General features: G+C 34.9%; 1 protein-coding gene across 1 annotated transcript; it reads left to right on the top strand.

Moving 5' to 3' along the window:
- The first annotated feature begins 8,315 nt into the window (after nt 1-8,315).
- LOC114750359 (mitochondrial adenine nucleotide transporter ADNT1) lies at nt 8,316-14,405 on the top strand. The gene is made up of 8 exons (XM_028938942.1): nt 8,316-8,742; nt 9,951-9,999; nt 10,153-10,316; nt 10,694-10,731; nt 11,522-11,634; nt 11,832-11,945; nt 12,728-13,072; nt 13,817-14,405. The coding sequence occupies exons 1-8, from the start codon at nt 8,585-8,587 to the stop codon at nt 13,898-13,900; spliced, it is 1,065 nt and encodes a 354-aa protein (XP_028794775.1). The 5' UTR covers nt 8,316-8,584; the 3' UTR covers nt 13,901-14,405.
- The last annotated feature ends 694 nt before the right edge of the window (nt 14,406-15,099 follow it).

Genomic DNA, 15,099 nt, shown 5'->3' with positions numbered 1-15,099 from the left:
AAGACACTACTGCATGGTAGTAGTTTGAATCTGGGTCACGTGAAACACGTTTCATTTCTTCTCATATCATTGAAAACAAGGCTATAGAGACTTGAGACCCCAAACCAGTCACGTTGGTCCTTTGGTTTTTTTTTTTCCTAACTGTAAATTTAAAAATAACAATTGGTAATTAAACAGTATCTCAAATAAAATTGTCTATAAGAGTATAATATTTATACTTAGCACCCAAAAAAAAAGTGATAAAGGTAAATTATGAGCATCCACCGTCAAAGCCGTGCGATTTAGATATCGTACTCCTGCTATTGTGCCGCCTTGCAAGGTTAACTATATGATGATGTTCATGAATTCACTGAAGATGCTTCTGTTAATTTAACCTGTCGTCCAAAAGTCAGGACTTTAATATGAAAGTAAGAAAAAAATATTAAATTATTGTGGAAAGCATTATTTTAACCAGCTGGTAAAACTAGAAACCGAATAACATGAAAGAAGAGGGCGGCTGGTAGATCCGAAAGAATTAAAGAGAAGATGCAATGCATTCTTTTTAGAATCAGTTTACCTTAGCTTTTGTTCTTAGTACACTTCAAAAACAACCTGCATTTTTAATGACTCTGTCGTTTTCTTCTTATTCTAATGGTCACTATAATCACAAATCCGATGCAACCTAGATTTGCAACTTACGTGTGAAACTAGCTAGAATCACCCGGATTCAGTGCTTACATTCCATTGATTTGGATTCATGAATGATTATACGGAGAATTGTTTTGCCTATGTACATAACGCGTGATTCTACGGCCTTCATCATTTGAAACTTTGAACACGTACACCTTTTTTGGTGATTCTCTTTGAAACTAAGCAAAGGATCAACGACGTCGAATATTTCTATATGTACATCACCTCAATATTTTGAAATCTGTGTCCTTTCCTGAGACGAGAGGAATTTGGTGGAGTCATTGTTTCTCAAATTTTCTACACAATACTTATTATGTGATGGAGAAACTCGATTAGAGATTTAGCCACCCACATGTAAGAATCAGTTTTGTGTAACATAATGCTCATTAAGGGGGTGTTTGGATAGAAACCAAACCATGGTTTCAGAAGTACTTTTACGGATTACGAAGTAAATATGTGGAGGAGATTATCTCGTTTTGCAGAAAGTACTTCTGAAACCATGGTTTGGATTTCCCAAACACCCTCTAAATATGACCCATTTAGATTTAATGTGAATGGTTAAAACTGAATTTTTCATTCTTTTTAAAATTAAATAGGCAAGGTACATAATTCAAAATGAAAATAATCTCTCAATTGTAAGTTTTTATGAGTATTTTTTATTTGAAATCATGAATTAAAAATTTTAAATTTAAATAATTGAAACTGTATCTGAATGCTGGAGATATCACCACAATGACGACGGTGGTTATTATTACAATGAGTATTGAGATTGGTTCTCTGCATGCATGTATTTTATCTTTATTCCTCACGCACTACATTTTATTATCTAACACAATATTTATATATACCGATTTTCACATCAAATATATGGTATTTGTCATTTGGGTTTTTGGAGGCATAAGTCACTCCTTAAATAATTAAATATATTTTTTTAAAAATTTCGCCTCATCAATCATAGCATGAGGAATATCGATGCTTCATGTCTGAGACTAGAAATATGAGGCTTTTGAAAAAAAAACATTAGTTCGGTTTTCATGGAAGTCAAATCTGGCTAACTAGTATAATGAGTACTATTAAATAATTTCCATAGAAAATATGGAATGCTTGATTCAAAATACAAAAAATTACCCACAGCTCTTATATGCTATCAAGGTCTCGCATTAGAAAACTAAATAAGAGATGTCTCAATATTTGCAAAATTTTTTTCATATTTATAAGTTAAATTTAATAATTTATGTTTACAACTTTTATATTCACAAGTCAGATTACACTATTTATAAAAAAATTAGATTTTTTAGGAATTTATTTATTTATTTTTTCTGAAAAAAATATACATAGGCATGTCGGCACACACACACAGACATGTCGGCACACACATAAATATATATGTGTGTGCCGACATGTCTATGTGTATTTTTTAGATTTTTTTTAAGATTTATATGGGAGTATGTAATATTTAGGGGGGCCTTGGGATACAAACGAGGTCCATGTCAAGGGAGTTAATTCTGCGGCCCAGGCTTTGAAATTCGGTTCCCCTTCCCACGTTTTTTTTTAAATAAATAAATAAATAAATAATTTCAGGGTTTCTTTTCGCCCACAAATAGTTTGAGCATCCAAGGGGTTGGTCTAAGTGGTAAGCAGTTTGGTACCGCTTAAGTGAAGTCTCGAGTTCGAGCCTCAGCGTGTGCAGAAATTCTGTTGAGAGACTCACTCACCACAGTCAGGTGCACAACGTAAGTGGTTGTTTAGTCAGTGAAACATTACGCCCATCAGGAAAATAAGAGAATAATAATTAATAGCAGGAGAGAGTACCCACACAATCTTAAAAGCTTAGGATTCTTTGTCGGGTTTTAAAGGTCAATATGAGTAATTATTTGCGCATACATGTTTACATATTTAATAAAGAAATCTGTCTACTCACGTGTAAGGAAAACTCACGATAGTAATAATAGTTCATCAAGACTTTTTTTGTTTTTTGCCATCTAATGCATCAAGACTATGCGATACGAATTATTTTAAAGGGTTAAAAGATAAATACTCTCACTATTAAAATATTTTTATCTTATAATTGTAAGTCATTTTTACCGTCCACCAAATTAATTTTTCTTCCCTTTTTTAGAATTAAAATTCGTAATAATTTAAAAATTATACGTGAAAGTATTCAAAATTGATACGAAATCGAGAACTAAATAACTAACTTGAGAATGTAAATAAAATTAGTTAAATTATTTATTTATAATAAATATATTGACTTTTATAAATTATTCCTCTGATCTTAAATATAAAACTCTTTTTGTAGTGTAAATTACACTATAAAGAGAGTCTTATATTTAGAACTGGAGGAGTATATTTTTAATGAAATATCTCTTGCTATGAAGTAGAAACTCAGTACAATTATTAAGAATATTTTGAATATGAAATTATACATTTAAGAGACCGAGCGTGTTAAAATTTTGTGTTTAAGACTAAATCAAATCTCTTCTTATATTAAACATTTGAGGAAGTACATGTCAAGCGGAACTTTACGGGTTTACTTCTAAAGGTGATAGTGAATTGTGACGGTGGGGGGCGTAATTAATTACTGACTAATGGATGCCAGATAACTGAAAATGATAATTTTCATGGAAAAAAAAATGTAATCATTTTTAATGCAAAGGAGTAATTTAAAGGTTAGTAATTTCCTGCTCAGGTGGTAAAAGTTAATTTCCTGCTTTTGTAAAGATCTATGTTTGAGTTTTCCAGCTAACGTTGGGATTACAGCTGCAGAAAATCTGTAACCAAAATATCTACAAATTTAGCGGTGAAATTTCCCTTAATCATGGTTAGTTTACGAGGCTCAATCAGAGATGTGAGGATTTTTTTTTTTTTGAAGGGCGAAGAAAAGTGATGATTTCAAAATGAAAGTGGTGGTGGGTAAAGCCTTGGAAAGAAAGCAAGAAGTTGACGGAAACTTCTTTACAAGTCCAAAAAGTGATTTGAGCTTATTTGACTCCTCCACTCATTATTGCCTAAAACGCTTTTATTTACTTTGCATCAAAGCTCCTGATTTAACTGCTCGATCACACTTTTCTTTTCATTTTTAACTGCTCTGAATCTTACCCATTGACCCTTTCTGTACTTCTCTTAACTGCTTCCCGCGCCATTTGGTATTTCTCAAACATCGTACTCGCTTTCGTCTCCATTATTTTATTTCTCGCGCCAAGATTCACGTGTACAAATACATTAAATTAATGTAAAGGTAAAGGAGTGCGCTTTCAACCTCGGAAGTTTTCCTCAGAGTCAAACAAATATTTGAAAAAAAAAAGGAAGAAAGAAAAAGCATTTGCTGCTGCTTTAGGATTGTAGTTGAGAACTATTCATTTCAAGACAATGGGCCCCTATTAGTCCAGATTAAATCATCATTTGAGTGAGGTTTTGTGGCCCATTACGGTCCAATGGTTGGGCCAGTAATCCATGGTCTCTCTCCTTTTTTTTTTTTTAGAATAACATTGGCAAGCCGGAGCTTGAAATAAAGATAGGAAAAGATCCTAAAACCTACTCAAAAAACGTTAGAACTGAGAATCATCTTGCTGATCTCGCATAACCATCTCTAAGCAGGCGGAGGGGATCGATGGCACGAGCAGTAGTTGGCGGTGGTCGTGTCCATTCCTTGCCATGTAGTCAGCATGCCGAAGAATCTCTCTACCAGTACGACATAGGAGGCGTTTGAATAATCCTAAAAGTACTTCTTAAAGGTTTTTTTTTCACAAATCGAGACAAATTTTTCCACATATTTACTTTTATATAAAAAGATTTCTGAAACCAAATTTTGTTCTTACCCAAACACTCCCATGATTAAACTTCCCAGTCACCAAAGAGTAATTTTCTAGTTTCAGCACACTGAGTAGTCAATGGTCTCTCTGTTAAAACTAAAATGACAAAATTAGATATTCAGTCAAGAAAAATCGGAGAAAAGTATCCCATTAAAAATTTTAGATGTTCATATTTAATATCTGATATTATTTCAAATATGATTGTTTTTAATAGTAGAATACGTACGCTTATTAACAAAAAAGCTTTGTATGGGAGTTACTTCTCTAGAAATACGGGAACTAACTCTGGAAAAAAAAATGAATGTAACATTCCCTGGCCCAGTTTAATGAGTGCGACTTGACCCATCAGCCCGTGGGAATTAGGCTTTCTCGGGCCCATAGTATCCTTAAGCCTTTGTTTCTTTTAGCTAGCAATTCTTTGTGCCTCTCAAGTCTCACCAGAGGCAAAAATAAGCAATGAGCCAAGGGCGCAGCTTGTTTTGCGGCATCCACGCGAATACTTTATAGTTTTGGCTAAAGTATATATTCAGCACTTTAATTTTATAAAAAATTTTAATTTGATCCCTTCTTTAAAAAATATATCTTTAATCTTTTAATTTTAAAATTATTAACAAAAAATAATGATACTGAGATATTAAATATTGATAAAACTTTTTCAAATATTAACATATTAAATTTAATTTTCAAAACAATAATGATTGTTAGAAAAAATCATAATTTAAGTATAACAGTTTTATAGTTAAATGACTAAATATATATTTTTTAAAGTTAATAAACTAAATTGAAACCTGTTTAAAGTTAAAGTACCAAAATGTATAGGTAATAAGTCATCGATATTAATATTGATATGTAATTAATAAAGTGTATACAATTCAAGAAAACCAAACCTGCCCTTTAAACATCTTTTAAAATGTATAGCTAATAAATCATCAATATTAATATTGATATTGGTATGCAATTAATAAAATTTATACAATTGACACCATCTATGAACATGTTTTGTTGTTTTATTCCTGCTACTTCGCACAAGACATAAAAAGAATATGTTGTTTGTCAAAAGCGACATTATATATCATATGTTCACTCCTCTTAATCCCTGTTATTAAAGACACTTACATGTTTTATTCGAAGTATTGATTTTTTTTCTCACCTTATATTTCTAGCTAATTAACAAACCCCATTTAAGTAATACTTTCATTCAGAGTAATTAAAAAATTTTAAGAATAGATAGCTAATTTTGACTTGGACAACACAATTAATTAGAACCTATAAAAAAGATTGAAGGAGATATATCGAAACAGGTCGTTTTCTGTCATCAGCAGTGATTGAACTCCTCATCCATTGCTTTTTTTTGACCGGCAACTCCTCGTCCATTGCTAGACTCTTGGAAGCCAGAAGAAATTACAAAATTAAAATAATTATTATAACAATGATAATGTATGTGGTTGGCATCGATGATGAAGCGTGCGTGTGGCAGAGGGTCGCCCCAACGTCAACGCAAATGCGACTTTACGGAACCTCTCCTCGTTTCTCTGTCACCATATTTATATTCAAACCTTCTCTTTCATGGCTAAAATATTACCCCTCCGGTCCTTAATATATGACTTAATTATTGAGTTGATTTTTATTCTAAATATGAGATCTATTTCTCATATTTATCATTTTTCTCAATTATCTCTATGGATGTTTCCTTGAACCATAATCAATAAAAGAAGAATGAATGATATTAAGAAAGATAATTATAATGTTTTCGAAAAAACATGTTATATTTTTTATAATTAACTAACATCCTAACTTCTTAGGTCTCATATAAAGGATCAGAGAATAACTCCAAAATACTTTTCTGTATGTATTTGGACCACCACCAAACCACGGTTCATATTTCTGCAATGTTGGTTATAAATATTTAATTATCTGGACATAAACATCCATTCATCCAAATTAAGCACCGTCGTGCTTCATCAAGACAGATCTCCCAACACTACTTATCATCCACAGCTAATTAACAGAATATGGCTGTGTGTTGACGATTTTATTTTAAGGTGCATTTGTGTGTGTGTGTGTGTGAAGGACCGAAGGGAGTGACATTTTTCTTTCTTTCCAGTGATGTGTATGTGCGCGCGTGAAACGTACCATTAAGTGAGAATCTTTGCAATTGGTGAGGTGAATGATAAGGAGGATGGGGTTTGGAATCTTTGCTCGTCTTGTCAAGTATTGAAAGAAGATCGAATTGGTCTTCAAAACGATTGGGGGTCTTAAAATTTAACAGGTATTTATGCGTCATTTTTCCTAAAAGTTTTGAAATTATCTAGGCATTTTATAATTTAACTGGACACATTTCCCGTTGAACATTATAAGACGACGGAGATTCAAAAATATCAAAAATATGGGGGGTCTCGTTAAATTTCATAATATATATTGATATTTTATCATAAATGTTTGGCAAAAAAAATTATCACAAATGTAATAAAATGAGGCAATAAAAATATAATAAATATTCAAATCTGATGTGAAAATTGCATATGGCATAATAATATGAGCAAGTCAAATTGCATATTTATCACTGCAAATGGCCAAACAATGACTGATCTAATTTGCACATAAAAAAATTGTATTTATTTTTATGGATGAAAGGTACAGCCATGCAAGGGCGCCGTCAAGACGGATTAGGTTTCCGTTATGGGGGGAAGGGCGGAGCAACAATCTATGCGCGCCGTACCACGTGTGGCCTTTGCTGTGACCTTCTACCTCCCTTTGCTCCTCTCCTTTGTTGTGTCCAACCCCGCCCTGTGCTCCACCTATCATCTTCTGACATCTGGCATTTTCATTTCCTTTCAGCACGTGCCTGATCTAAATGCTCTTTTTTGAGTGAAATCTTCTTCGTACGCTCTTCAATTCTGTCATCCCCATGGAAGTTCTCTCATACTATAAATGTGTCAGGCTTTCCGATTTAAATATACAGTTCGGTGTTCAAAATATTATTAAAAAGTCATGTAAATTTAAAATTTTTTTACATTCATCGGATGCTTGGTTATTTGGCGAGAGAGAATGATTTTAATGAAGAAAGAGGAGAGGAGAGAGTGAAAGGATTTTAATATTACCTTATTTGGATTTATGAAAAGGGAGAGAGGGAAGAGAGTAAAGGATTTTAATATTACTTTATTTGGATTTATGAAAAAGGAGAAGAGGAGAGGAGTTTTAATTTATCTTGTTTGATTCATGAGGAGAGGGGAGAGAAAAATAGTTTAACATGGACAATTTTGTGTTTATTTTATTTAAGATATAGGTATAATGGTCACAACAACATGACAAAATATTGCTATTTTCTTTCAAATTCTCCCAATTTTAGAGGGGAGTTGAAGAGGAGGGAGAGAGAAAAATTTTTAAAATTTTTTCTCCTTTCTCAAATTTATGTGTTGCTAAACAAGAAAATGATTAAAATCTTTCCTCTTCCTCCTCTCAAATCTCATACCAAACACATCCTAAAGGTAACAATCTCCCAAATCTATTGTCATAAAAAAATTAGTTAGATGAAAAAAATAATATTTGACACATTTTTAATGGTAACTAATTTTTTTGTCTAAAAGTTACATTAAAATTTGACGAGATAATATGAATTACATCTATTCAAATATTCTTTATGATATATTCACAAGGATTTACTAGTAATTCAAGAAATCGCACTTGATAATAATGTGCGCCCTGCGCCATAGGAAACTTTCCCTCAGTCCACGTGTCCCCCTAACAGTGGCGAGTTCCCGCGGTCCCAGTCTCCGAGCGGGGAATAAAGGAACCCAGCCGGACAGGACTATATATACCCCGCACATCTGTGAGGAAGGCGAAGCCAAACGCCGTCATTTCCAGGTCGTTGTTGAGCCCTCACTCTCAGAGCTTCTCTGAGCCGTCGCAGCTTCTCTGCCACTAAACGGACAGAGGGAAAGAAAGTGACTGATAGAATAGTGAGAAATGATCGCATCGTTTTGTTGATCGTCCCTCAACAATCTCACTGTTTCTGTTTTTCTGTCTGGCCGAGATCTTAGTCCTCCGACGAACTAGGGTCTAGGCGAGAGATCTCTTTCTTTCAGCTCGAGGTTAGGGTTTTCATGGCTTCCGAGGATGTCAAGACTAGCGAATCTGCTGTCACCAAGATCGTCAATCTCGCAGAGGAGGCGAAACTCGCCCGGGAAGGCGTCAAAGCTCCCAGTTATGCTCTTATGAGCATTTGTAAGTCCCTAGTCGCCGGTGGTGTCGCGGGAGGAGTGTAAGTTATATTCTCGTCAAACGCCATTTTCCGTTTTGGGAAATAAAGAGTGATTCAGGAGGGAAGCATATATATGTTGTGTTATATTTTCGATCGAAGTTTTATTTCTTTTCCATTGTAAATTTCTAGTTCACGGCTTTAATTTTCATGCTCCATTATGAACAAGAACAAAAATTTTCGGGATCGTGAAAGTTTGTTCTATTGTTTAGGAACAAAGACCCACTAATTGCTAACGTAATATGAGTCATTTAATTATGTAGACAGAGTGTGATTAAGATTATTTCATGTCGTCTTTCCTTCCTGCTCGATGAACAACCTGATTACATGATTCAAGCGGGAAATTGCCAGTGATATGCGTGTTTTCTCTCGTTGGATTTCATGTTAAGAGGTGCTCCCATTTTTGGACTCGGGAGAAGATCCTTCTCCTTGATTTAGTTTGTCTTTCTGACTTATTAGAGCTTTGTGTTTTTGGCTGCTTATAATGTATTTTGTGATCAAATTATTATTAGGATTCATTGTGGCTCTCGATTGTATTAAAATCTCCATTTCTTGAGATGGGAAGGTGGTGTCATGGGATGGAGTTCCTTCAAGTTGTTGAAAGTTTCATGATTTGATCTGCATATTTGTAAATCTTCAGCAGTTTTTCATTTTGATGGTTTGGTCTTCATTTGGCCTCTCAAACTACAAATATTCACTTCTTGATTTGATGATTTTAGTATTTCTCTCATTTATCTTTCTTTGGTAGTCTACTGTGAGTACAGAAAAGCGTTTCTGTGATAAGCGCTTGAACAACCGCATAAATATGCATGAAAACATTTTAGGGTTAGTCAGATATGAATCTATATACCTGCATTTGCTAAAGGCTAGATCTCATATAATACATCATTTCAATGAACTGTATGCTGCTTATGCTTTTATTATTTTATTGTTATATATCCCAAGTGCTTTAGCACATTTGTATTTAACAACACCTCTTTATCATGTATCAATTGATTTCTTAGTAATGAAAAGCAGTAGAAAAGTTTCATCCCATTTATTTTGTACGTGAATTTCCATACTAGTGTTACATTGCTTTCCAACCAAGAATTTGGTTGCATTGAAGTTGATGTTGACTCCTGTGAAAATTTATCAGCTATTGAACCTAGTATCCTGTCCAATCAACTATCATCTTGAACTTTAATTCACTCGAAACTTCTTCGTATCTGTAGGTCTAGAACAGCAGTTGCACCACTGGAACGAATGAAAATTTTGCTGCAGGTTAGTTGTTTAAGTTGTTTATAGTTGATTGGGTAAACATGTCATTTCCTCTTAACTGTGTATGCAGGCATACAAGTTCATCCTTCGAGCTACTGTTGTGTGTGCTTGTGCATGTTCATACATCTGACATGTCTCTGGGCCTTGCCGTTACAGGTCCAGAATCCCCACAATATAAAATATAATGGAACAGTTCAAGGACTAAAATATATATGGAGAACAGAAGGTTTTCGTGGCCTGTTCAAGGGGAATGGTACTAATTGTGCTCGAATTGTCCCTAATTCTGCAGTGAAGTTCTTTAGTTATGAACAGGCTTCCAAGTAAGTTTTCTTCAAGAACTACAGTGTTGCATTGATTGTTTAACTGTCGAGCATTTTGTACTATTTGATGTGCTTCTGCATGCCATGTTCACTGAAGCACTATTGGAAACATGTATATCATTTTATTTGCATACTTGTATCCTACCATTTTAAAAATCATTGTACCCTGTATCCTAGTTGTACCAGTGCAACCTTGCCATGTTATATTCCATCACTATGATGGAAGATTGGCTTTGGCAATCCTCTTTTTTTGTTTTATTTGATAGCAATCTCTAGCTGCACCTGCAAGGACATCTCAGATTTGCTTTTTATGCACCCAACTCATATATTTTCGATATCTCAGTTTTTACCCCTAACTGTTCCTTGTTATTCAACAGAGGAATACTGTATATGTATCGGGAGCAAACTGGAAAAGGTGTGTCCATGTTATCATCTTTTTCTGTGGATAATATTTTTTTGCATTGTGTATTAAGATGACATTTTTATCACTGTAACAATCTGTTTCATGATCTTTTTTTTTTTTGGCCATTGTTATGTCGTTCTGCTTCTTTGGTATTATTATCAAATCTGTATATTAAGATGCATAGCTGCATGTCCGTTTTGTTCCCCAACTATTCAAGACTAAATTATGTCATCTACCACGGTAATAGTGTTAACCCATGTGGTTCTACTTTAATTGGTCTCTCTGTTGTGGATACTGGTTTATGTTGACAGGCCTTAAATTGGGTTTGCCAGTTCTAACTGATGGAAATTTCTTCTTTTCTGAGTCTTTGTTATATTTTCTGGCCATGTATTGTGTTTCATCATGGTTGATATAAACTTGTCACTTTGTTTCTTTCCATTTAACCATACTAAACTTCATTATCAAATATTTAGATAATGGGGCACTTTGTGATGAAGAACAGTGAATACCGTCTAGGAATCTAGGATTATATGTTTTAATTTCATGCCAATTGTTGACTGGTCAAGCACTTGAATTTTAATACTTTTTTTAAGTTGCTTACACGAATTCTAATATTGTTTTGTGAAAAATCAATTCAGCATCCCTGTCCCATGAGAGTCCTTATGCTTCTGGGTACATTGGGGGCTTTATCATTTGAATCCTAGGACCGCATAAATGCATCAACTGAAGTGACCGTTTTTGGGCCTGAACATTGACAATATTTGGCAGTATGGTCTAAGTATTTTCATTGCACATCCTGCAGAGGATGCTGAACTGACCCCAATTCTACGTCTGGGAGCTGGAGCTTGTGCTGGAATAATTGCCATGTCTGCAACTTATCCGATGGATATGGTTCGAGGCAGGATTACTGTACAGGTGCTTTTTAATTTTTTAATCTGTTCCTCATATAAAATATGGCTTTGTATTTTCCAGGATGGTGGCTTCTAAAGTATAGAGATAATATTTTCTTGGTGCTGCAAATTGAACTGGATAAGAAATGTTGATAAAATATGTCCATCTTCCTATATTCTCACTGTTCTTCAGCAAATTTTTTTTTAAAAAATAATTTGCAGACAGAGAATTCCCCGTACCAGTACAGAGGAATGTTCCATGCTCTTTCAACTGTGCTCAGGGAAGAAGGTCCACGTGCTTTATACAAGGGTTGGCTTCCTTCAGTCATTGGAGTCGTGAGTAATTTTTCCATAATCTAAATTGTTCCTTTGGTCAAACATTTATGGCCATGGTCCTAACTTCATATCAAATCCAATTATTGTACTTTTTCTAAACATTGACTTCATAGGAAGCCCTGCTTCACTTTATCTTCCCCACCATTGTGCCCACCAGCTTCATGGGGGGTGTCTGTTATGAAAAAGCCCTGAAAAGAGGGATGAGTTGGTTTGTTGCAGCTGTACACTTTTGTTTTGATTTTATTATTCTTGAATATCCTATTGGATGCAACTGAATAAGAGATCAAATTATAGTCATATGGATTCTACACCTGGCCATCTATGACCTGTTGATGAATTTATATCTAGACTGAAGACATTTAGGGGCAATGTGAGCGAGGATTCATGAGAATCCCATACCAACATTGGGATGTTACTATGAATTTGACATAGATATTTACCTTTCAGCAACGTAACCTGATTATTGCTTTGAGACTACTTCTCAATTGGAAAGGCTTTGCTTAATATTGGTGGAATTGATTTATTCAAGAAATAGAGACCTGCTATTCTGTAAAGTTTCCTAAATTCTCTAGAATTTGCAAGGAACCTATCTAGTATGATCTAGAAAGGCAACTAGGCAGCAGTGGTGCCAAATGCAGGATCAGTTGTATCACAATAGAATGCTGATTGCGTGCTTCATAAGTATTATTGACATCGGAGTTCTCTTTTTTTTAAACTTCAAATAGAATCTCTCATTTGGATCCTATGATTGGATTTCCTTTTCATACTGTTTTCTTTTGCAGATTCCTTATGTTGGTCTCAACTTTGCTGTGTACGAGTCTTTGAAAGACTGGTTAGTTAAAACCAAACCATTTGGTATAAGCCAAGATAATGAACTGGGTGTGACAACACGACTGGCATGTGGTGCTGTTGCTGGAACTGTTGGACAAACGGTTGCATATCCACTCGATGTCATTCGCCGAAGAATGCAGATGGTGGGTTGGAATCATGCTTCTTCTATTGTTGCTGGCGATGGCAGAGGGAAGGCTCCTCTTGAATACAATGGAATGATTGATGCATTTAGGAAAACTGTTCGTCATGAGGGATTTGGAGCATTATACAAGGGTTTGGTTCCCAATTCTGTAAAGGTTAGTCTGCACCTAATTCTCGTTCTGCCCAAGTGCAGGGAAAACTGTCTTGTCTAATTGTCTAAATGATTTTACTTTCCGTAGATCTTATCAGAGCAGGGCAGGTTTTCTTGAAAAATGCTACAACTGCTCACTGAAAAACTTTTTGTGACACTTGCATGTGTCATCCAGATCATGTCTTTGTGGGATTCCCACCAAGTATTTATATCGATCCCAATGTTTGTCCTGTTTCGAACTGTAAAATAACAAGCCTACCTGATGAACCTAAATCAACTAGTTTAGTAGTTATAATTATATCCAATTGTTTTGAGTGTAATATTGGTGTGTCTTGAACTAATTACTGATGTTCTCATTCCAAATCATACTGGTGAAATGCTAAGATCAACTATGCAGACACATGTTCTAGGCTTTAATTTATTTATAAACCTTTTTGCTCAAAAGAAAAAAAAGGTTTATTTATAACCCTAGCTGGTGCTGTTTCAATTGAGATCACAGGATTGTTTTGTAATCACAAGACTTAAGATTGGCTGCTATTAAACTTTCATTGGTTGTGGTCCAAAACCATGGAAGACTGCTCACGTGCATGATACGCTATTATTCTCAATCCCCATTTATAGAAGTCATCGCATGCAGTATGATGATGAACATGATTTTGTTCATGAATTTATATTTACCTGATTTGTTTTGAGGGTTTTAATCTTCCTTCATTTCAAACATTATTTTGATTCACTTGATGTCTTGCAGGTGGTCCCATCTATAGCAATAGCCTTTGTTACATATGAGGTGGTGAAGGACATTTTAGGAGTGGAGATCAGAATATCAGACTGAAGGTTTGCTACCTCATGATGAGTGTTCGGGTGTGGTGACTTTTGCGGGCAAGGGGATGCAGAGAGATGGTAAATTAGGGTTGTTTTCTTCTTCGTTTTCATCTCTCCAAGTATGAGTTTAGGGAAGCTCGAGCTAGTGTTTATAAATCTAATTCCCTTGTTTCTTGTATTTCCTTGTGAACATTGTGGTAGCTTTTAGCATCTCATTCATCTTCCATGTCAATAAATGTTGGGAAGGTTCAATGCAAGGACATATCTGCAGGGCTTTCTACAGGAATCAAGAAAGCATTTTTCTCTCTGGAATATGCAGTGACTGATTCCTCGTTCCTCTTCATTACCCCGACAAAAAGAATGCACTGTTTGCTGCTTGTAGGAAGCATATTTTAACATACTAATAATGTGATTTTATATTCTATAACCATTGAACATGGGTTGTTCTGCCATAAGAGAAATGAACATATTTGTGGTATTTATGCTGCAATGTGACTGGCGAGATTGTGTTTCAATTACGAGGGTGGATGAATTTGCATGAAATCCTCTCAGGGAGGGTTAAAAAAAAACAAAAATACAGCAAGGATAGGCATCCACTGGGCTTGCTTTTTTTGTTTTAGTGAGCATGCATTTAATACCCCCTCCTCCTCTCTAGTTAGATTATCCTGAGAACTATATTTTGGATGAAGTCAGGAAAGCTGTCTATTTGGAATGAAATTGATCATCACTATGAAATTGTTTGGCAAGATCTTAAGAATATTGAAAAGCAATTTATTATTTTAGGTGTGATTAAATGGAAAAATGGTTTTGAAAAGACAGTAATGTGGTGCAACCAACTTTAAAAAAAAAAAAAAACCACTCAAATCTGGTCCTCAATCTACTGGACTTTCAACTATAGACGGAAAACAAAAATCTGGTAAATTTGCGAGGTCTGTTTTGATGGGTTCAATCTGTTGGAGTCCATAATTACTTGATCCAAAAATTCCACCTCTGGCCTCTGGGGAAGGTGGAACAAGATCGAGGAGCTGAAGACGAAGGAGGTATTTCATGGCCTTGTTGCCGGCCCTCAAATCTATGCCTAGTATTCATCCGATCCGTGCGGGAGGCCTTCCTAGTTCGCATTAATGCTTTTTTAACCATGTTGACGAAGGTTCTGGAATTTATTATTAACTGGGAAAATTATTATGAGATCTCATAAAGAAATACAAT

This window comes from Neltuma alba, unplaced genomic scaffold, assembly GCF_004799145.2.
Source record: "Neltuma alba isolate B1F8T4 unplaced genomic scaffold, ASM479914v2 tig00006419_pilon, whole genome shotgun sequence".
Classification (NCBI taxonomy): Eukaryota; Viridiplantae; Streptophyta; class Magnoliopsida; order Fabales; family Fabaceae; genus Neltuma; species Neltuma alba.
This window is presented reverse-complemented; position numbering and strand designations above follow the sequence as displayed.

Coding starts and splice junctions, on each gene's coding strand:
- LOC114750359 (XM_028938942.1), top strand. CDS start 8,585: ATGGCTTCCGAGGATGTCAAGACTAGCGAATCTGCTGTCACCAAGATC. Junction 10,317..10,693: donor AGTTATGAACAGGCTTCCAA/GTAAGTTTTCTT, acceptor GTTATTCAACAG/AGGAATACTGTATATGTATC. Junction 11,635..11,831: donor GAGGCAGGATTACTGTACAG/GTGCTTTTTAAT, acceptor AATAATTTGCAG/ACAGAGAATTCCCCGTACCA.